Genomic DNA, 7,173 nt, shown 5'->3' with positions numbered 1-7,173 from the left:
AAAAAAAAAAAAAATTTCCATAGGTCCTCCAGGCTTCTTCTTGACATTCATACACATGTAAATGACCTTTTGAGTACTTTTCTTCTTAATGTCTTCAGAATAGTATATAATGTGAATATAATATTTTATGTTATTTTAGAGACAGAGTCTCATTTGGTTGCCCTGGGTAGAGTGTTGTGGCATCACAGCTCACAGTAATTTCAAACTCCTGGGCTTAAGGGATTCTCTTGCCTCAGCCTCCCAAATAGCTGGGACTACAGGTGTTGGCCACAACGCCCAGCTGTCCACAATGCCCAGCTGTCCACAATGCCCAGCTGTCCACAACACCCAGCTGTCCACAATGCCCAGCTGTCCACAACACCCAGCTGTCCACAACGCCCAGCTGTCCACAATGCCCAGCTGTCCACAACACCCAGCTGTCCACAACACTAGCTGTGACTTGCTTCCCAGCCCATCTCCCTCCTCTTCCCCGGTTCCCCAGAGTTGACTCAGGGAACAAGGCAAGTCCCTCCTCTCCCCAGGGTGGCTGAGAATGTGCTTCCCAGCCGTGTTCCCAGGCTCCCTCCTTCCCCCTAGGGTTGCCAAGAACAGACTTCAGAACAAGGAAGTACAAACCGCCCAAGTTCTCAGTGAGTGAACAATGGTGGAGATCCACCAAGGCTGTATTAATCATGGTTACCTAACTATAACTATTGTAATTTGAGATATATCCACCGTCAATTAAAACCGTATTAATCATTGTTACATGATTGTAACCATTGCTGTATCCATGACTACCCAAGCTGTAACCCTCCCTAACCAGCCACATTTTGCTTCTGTAGGAGCAAACTTGCTACAAACTATAAAAGGCAACCCACCTCCCTACTTCACTGCTGACTGCCTCACAGAGCAGCAGCCCCTGCAGCAGGTAAAATAAATTACCAATTAATTACATCTAAGTGGATCTGCCTCTGTCTTTTCAGGTCATGGGGGTACCACATTATTTTCAGAGATGAGGTCTTGCTGTGGCTCTGGCTCAGGCTGGTCTCGAACCTGTGAGCAGAGGCAATCCATCCACCTAGGCCTCCCCGAGTGCTGATTAGAGGCAGGAGCCACTGCGCCCGGCTGTGTATCTCGTGTGTGTGTGTGTGTGTGTGTGTGTATTAATTATTATTTTTTTTTTGATACAGTCTCAAGCGTTGCCCTGGGTAGAGTGCTGGGGTGTCACAGCTCACAGCAACCTCAAACTCTTGGGTTTAAGCCAGTGGTTCTCTTGGCAAAACGAGAATAATTCTGTGGTTTGGGGGTTGCCACAACACGAGGAACTGTATTACAGCCAGCGGCATTAAGAAGCTTGAGAACCACTGAAGTGATTCTCTTGCCTCCTCCTCAGAGTAGCTGGACTACAGGCACCCACCACGATGCCTGTTTTTTTGTTGTTGTAATTTGGCTGGGCTGTGTTCGAACCCGCCACCCTTGGTATGTGGGGCCGGCGCCCTACCCACTGAGCCACTCCGGCTGTTGTTTGCTTTTCTTTGTGTTTGTAGTTGTCACTGTTGTTTGGCAGGCCCGGCTGGATTCGAACCCTCCAGCTCCTGTGTATGTGGCTGGCGCCCTAGCCGCTGAGCTACAGGGAAAGAGCCTGTATGTCATATTTTAAATATTCCCAAATTGAACATTTACTTCCATTTATTTTTATTGAGACAACTGCAGGGGGTATTCTTGTCACACTTATTCTCAAGTTGCTAAGTGAGGGGGTCAGAGGCGCGGGGTGGGATGAATCATAAATCCTTCGTCGCCTGCCTTCTTCCCCCAGCGTAATCGTCCATCTGTCCAGCCACGAGCTGTCTGGGAGTCTCACTTGCCTCAAGCATCGGCACCGGCTGAGAAAATCTCTGTCCGCTCGGATTCCTCTCCCGGAAATGACGCGTGGTGACGCCTGGCATTTCTGCCCTGAGGGGGCGGGGCCAGAAGCGCCCCGCATTTCTGTCGCCGACTGATGACGCTAAGCGCCGTGTGCTCACCCACGTGTGTTGTGGCTCTCTGGTGCCCGCCGAGTAGCACCGGGCGCTTTCCGTGGGGGCGTAGTCGGTAGCGGCCCGGACGCTGGGGCTTTGGCGGGAGCGCAGGTGGCGTTGGTCCGGTGGTGAGCGTGGGGTCATGGAGCACCTCTTGCTGGAGGTGGTGGCCGCCCCGCTGCGATTAATCGCGGCCAAGAACGAGAAGAGCCGCAGCGAGCTGGGCAGGTTCTTGGCCAAGCAGGTACGCGGAAGAGGGAGAAGGGAAGCTCCGGGCAGACCCTGGCCGGCCCCACGCGCTCGCCTAGCGCTCCGTGGCGGGGGCGCGCCGGGCGGGGAGAAGCGGCGTGTTAGCGCTCCAGTCGCCTCCCGGGGCTGGCTGGTTGCCGAGGCGTCTGCGCGGGGTTTAGGCGACTGAAAGGAGCCCTTAGTTTTTGTTCTGGTGGGGGTGGGGGCTTCCAGTCCGTTTCCCACCCCTTCTCATCCCTGAGCAGCGTAATAGCTGCGTGTGGCAGATGTGGCTTTCGTACAGCAATACGGTTTGTTTTTCTGAAATTATGGGTGCGTCTGTGCGTTTGACATGTGAACCGGTTACCTAAGTGTGCGTAATCCAGCCACCCCCATTAGCTTATGTGACTTTTCTTTTTTGCTCGTTCTTTTTTGGCTCACTGACAAGTATTGATCGCATTCTTGCTGTGCGTAAGGCAGAAGATGGCAGTGTAAGGAAATAGATAAATCCGTTACGGTCTCTGCCCCAAGGGAATTTCGCAGCTATTTTGGGAGACAGTTCGCATAAACACTTAGAACATCTGAAGGACAAAGCCTGGCAACTAGGGCTGTTTTTTGAAACTAACCCTACGAGTTAGAAAGTCAACTAGGGTTTTCTGGGAAATTGGTTTTTGGCTGGGTTTTCAAGATCCTTCTCTCATTGACTTTCTGCCTGAGTTGAGGAGTCTTCCTACGCATCTTTCCACGTTGCCCTTGAATTTCTGATTTTATGCTTACCTCCATTATCTGTAAACTTCTTGAGAGTAGACAATATATTTTTAGTTCTGTAATTCCAGTAAATACAGTGCCCACAATACAGTGTATTGCATTGGTTAGGAAGCAACGGAGCGGTATTTTGGGTCAGAGATTGAGAGGCCTGGGCAGTCTGGAGCGGCCCGGAATTAACATCAGAGGCTTTTTTGTTTAGTGACAAGAAGTTTATCTTGTGAGCTAAATGGGGGTTGAATATGTCTTACGGATTTTTGACCTGCGGGTCTCCAGTGAGGATGGGATGAAAGGAATCACTGACACAAATGGGGAGTTTATAGAAAGAAAACCGATTTTTGGTGAGTTCAGCTAAGGAAGAAGATAATCAGTTTAGATAACCTGAATTTATGAGAGGCTCCTTAATTATGTCTTGTAGATAGAGGTATTTTTCTATAAGTGATCTCAGAATCTAGAGCATAGTTTCTGAATTTAGGGTTTTGGACCAGTTTCAGGGGATTTATATCTCACTATCTGTAATTGGAGGAAAAATTGGTTTATGTATTGGGAATGGAGTGGGAAAAAAGGTTTATAACTTTTATTAGATAAGATTTTAGGGGGATCTGACATTGAAATGTAAGAACCACCCTTGTGGATTTTAGAAATTTTGTGGTAATGGTACTGAATTAGAAAGCTACTAGGTATTTCAGTTGATATAGCGAGGTGGGGTATGGGGCATAATTGCTTCTCTCCTTGCTTGTCTCTTATTTTGGGTCAAATTCTGTTAATTTTGGAGATGTCTTTCAGGCTCCAGTTTTGGTAACACTTTGAAGCCTTTCGCTCAGAGAAGTGTTGATTGATTGTAATGCTATTCTGTTTCTCCCCCTATTCTTGGAAATATGATTTTTTTTTTTTTTTTTTTTGAGACAGAGTCTCACTTTGCCTGGGTAGAGTGTAGTGGCACCATAGCACACAGTAACCTCAAACCCTGAGGCTTGAGCCGTCTTCCTGCCTCAGACCTCAAAATAGCAGGGATATAGGCGTGGGCCACTATGCCTGATTAGTTTTTCTGTTTATAGTAGAAATGGGGTCTTGCTCTTGCTTACACTGGTCTCTGAATTCCTGAGCTCAAGGAATCCACCAGCCTTGGCCTCCCAGAATGCTTGGATTACGGGTGTGAGCCACCGTGCTGACCGATAACACTTATTTTTAAAACAGCTGCTCTTGGGTGGCACCTGTGGCTCAGTAAGTAGGGCGCCAGCCCCAGTCCCGCCCAAACGGCAACAATAACAAAAAATAGCTGGGCGTTGAGGCGGGCCCCTGTGGTCCGAGCTATTTGGGAGGCTGAGGCAAGAGAATTGTCCAAGCCCAAGAGCTGGAGGTTGCTGTGAGCTGTGATGCCACAGCTCTCTACTGAGGGCGACAAAGTGAGACTCTGTCTCTAAAAAAAAAAAAAAAAAGCTGCTCTTGTACCCTCAATGAATCCGCAACAATTAAAAAAAAATGATTTGCTGAAAAACAAGAATGTGCCCAGCACTCCCTGGAGCAGGGAGAAAAGAAAAAAAACCCCAGCTGCTCTGAAATATAATTCACGTACCATAGAATTCATCCATATAAAGTTCAGAGGTTTTTGTTATATAATAGTCCAACCTTCCCCATGGTTTTGCTTTCCATGGTTGTCAGTTACCTGCATTCAATTAAGATCTGGGGGTGGGGGGAATACACACACACACACACACACACATATATATATATTTAGAAAATTTTTTTTAGAGACAGAGTTTCACTTTATCGCCCTCAGTAGAGTGCTGTGGTGTCACAGCTCACAGCAACCTCCAGCTCCTGGACTTAGGCCATTCTCTTGCCTCAGCCTCCCAAATAGCTGGGACTATAGCCACCTGCCACAATGCCTGGCTATTTTTTTGTTGCAGTTTGGCCATGACCAGGTTTGAACCTGCCACCCTCAATACATGGGGCCAGCGCCCTACCCACTGAGCCACAGGTGCCGCCCAAGATCTGAAAATACTACACGGAAGGTTCTAGAAATAAATTCATGTTTTATATTTTGTGCTATTCTAAGTAGTGTTAAGAAATCTTTTGCTGGCTTGGTGCCTATGGCTCTAGCAGCTAAGGCGCCAGCCACATACACCTAAGGTGGCGGGTTCAAATCCCCAGCCCGGGCCCGCCAAACAACAATGATGGCTGCAACCAAAAAAATGGCCGGGCGTTGTGGCGGGTGCCTGTAGTCCCAGCTACTTGGGAGGCTGAGGCAGGAGACTCGCTTGAGCCCAGGAGTTGGAGGTTGCTGTGAGCTGTGATGCCATGGCACTCTACCCAGGGGGACAGCTTGAGGCTCCGTCTAAAAAAAAAAAAAATAAATCTTTTGCTGTCTGACCTGTTCTACCCTATCCCACCCTGTCGGGGTAAGGATGTGAATCATTCCTTTGTCCAATGTCTCTCTCTTATATATTACCCACATGCTAATCATTGACATCATTGAGGTTCAATGATCCACAGTTATTGTACTGTCAGCAGGTCAGTAGGAACCTAACTGCCTCACAAAGCCTGTGTCGTTCACCTTACTTCATAGTCATTTTATCATCTCATTCATTCCCTGAAAAAGTGTGAGTATATCATAATAAGGTATTTTGAGAGACCACATTCACATAACTTTTTTTTTTTTTTTTTTTTTGAGACAGAGCCTCCAGCTGTCCCCCTGGGTAGAGTGTCGTGGCATTACAGCTCACAGCAACCTCCAACTCCTGGGCTCAAGCGAGTCTCCTGCCTCCGCCTCCCAAGTAGCTGGGACCACAGGCGCCCGCCACAACGCCCGGCTATTTTTTGGTTGCAGCCATCATTGTTGTTTGGCGGGTCCGGGCTGGGGGTTCGAACCCGCCACCTTAGGTGTACGTGGCTGGCGCCTTAGCCGGTTGGGCTATAGGTACCTAGCCCACATAACTTTTATTATAGTGTACATATGTATTTTTTTTAGACAAAGTCTCACTTTGTCGCTCTTGGTAGAGTGTCCATGGTGTCATAGTTCACAGCAATCTCAAACTCTTGGGCTCAAGTGATCGATCCTCTTGCCTCAGTTTTTCATTTTTAGTAGAGATGGGGGTCTTGGCGCTTGCTCAGGCTGGTCTTGAATTCATGTGCTTAGGCAGTCCACCCACCTCAGCCTCCCAAAGTGGTAGGATTACAGGCGGGAGCCACAGCACCAGGCTTATAGTATATTGTTTTAATGTATTAGTTATTCCCTTATTGTGCTTAGTTTATAAATGAAACTTTATCATAGGTATTATATATATTAAAAAACATAGTATATCTAGGGTTTGGTACTATAAGGAGTTTGAGGCATCCATGTGGGTTGTGGAACACATGTTCCTTGTGATAGTGGAATTTTGCTCTTCAGTGGGTTCTTGGTCGCGGTGATTCGAAGAATGAATCCGTGGACCACAGATCAGTGGTAAGACAGGATTTATTTACAGAAAAGAATACAGAAACACCACAACTCCTGGCAAAAAGAAAACCTGAATCAGGAGAGAAAAGTGCTCTCTCTGTCTGTCTGACTATAGGCTCTTTGGGTATATATAGTAGCATGGGGCCCTCGGCAGTTACATTTAGGGGGGCTTGGTAGTTACATTTAGTGTGTCCGGGACATCATGGTAGTTACATTTAGTGGGGCTTAGTAGTTACATTTAGCTTGTCTGGGACATTGTGTCTGGTGTCTGGGACATTGTATCTAGGGCATCATGTCTGGGACATGTCTGGCCCTCGGTAGTTACATTTAGAGTTACATTTAGCGGGGCTTGGTAGTTACACATTTAGCTTGTCTGGAACTTGGTGTCAGGGACATGCCTGGAACAACATGTCTGGGTTGCAAATGAATGGATATAGTCCCTTTCATTCCCAGGCCCAGGAAATGGGGACCCCCTGCCCACCCTCCAGCCTGCTGGTTCTGCTGCTTGCTGCCACTGCACCAACATCGCCAGGGCAGAGGCAACCGGTCCTCGCTCCCTAGCTCCACGAGCTGGCTGGGATGCCACTTGTCCTGTATCACTTGGACAAGGCAAGGACTGTTGTATTCACAGGTTAGGTGCAATGTCCATCACAGTTTTAGAACATTTTCATTACTTTAAAAAGAAACCTCATGCTCTTTTTTTGGAGACAAGAGCCTCAAGCTGTCCCCCTGGGTAGAGTGCCA

General features: G+C 47.8%; 1 protein-coding gene across 1 annotated transcript in view; it reads left to right on the top strand.

The window, feature by feature from the left end:
- Nucleotides 1-2,044: 2,044 nt before the first annotated feature.
- MDN1 (midasin AAA ATPase 1) overlaps nt 2,045-7,173 on the top strand; it is a 181,737-nt gene continuing 176,608 nt past the window's right edge. Inside the window, exons 1-2 of the mRNA XM_012809944.2 lie at nt 2,045-2,241; nt 2,492-2,523. Of these exons, the coding sequence (XP_012665398.1) occupies nt 2,140-2,241; nt 2,492-2,523 (134 nt within the window). The 5' untranslated portion in view covers nt 2,045-2,139. The remainder of the gene's footprint in view (nt 2,242-2,491; nt 2,524-7,173) is intronic.

This window comes from Otolemur garnettii, unplaced genomic scaffold (assembly GCF_000181295.1).
Source record: "Otolemur garnettii isolate 467f Iridium unplaced genomic scaffold, OtoGar3 scaffold00118, whole genome shotgun sequence".
NCBI classification, from domain to species: Eukaryota; Metazoa; Chordata; class Mammalia; order Primates; family Galagidae; genus Otolemur; species Otolemur garnettii.
Note: the sequence above shows the minus strand (reverse complement) of the source record. Positions and strands in the feature narration are given on the sequence as shown.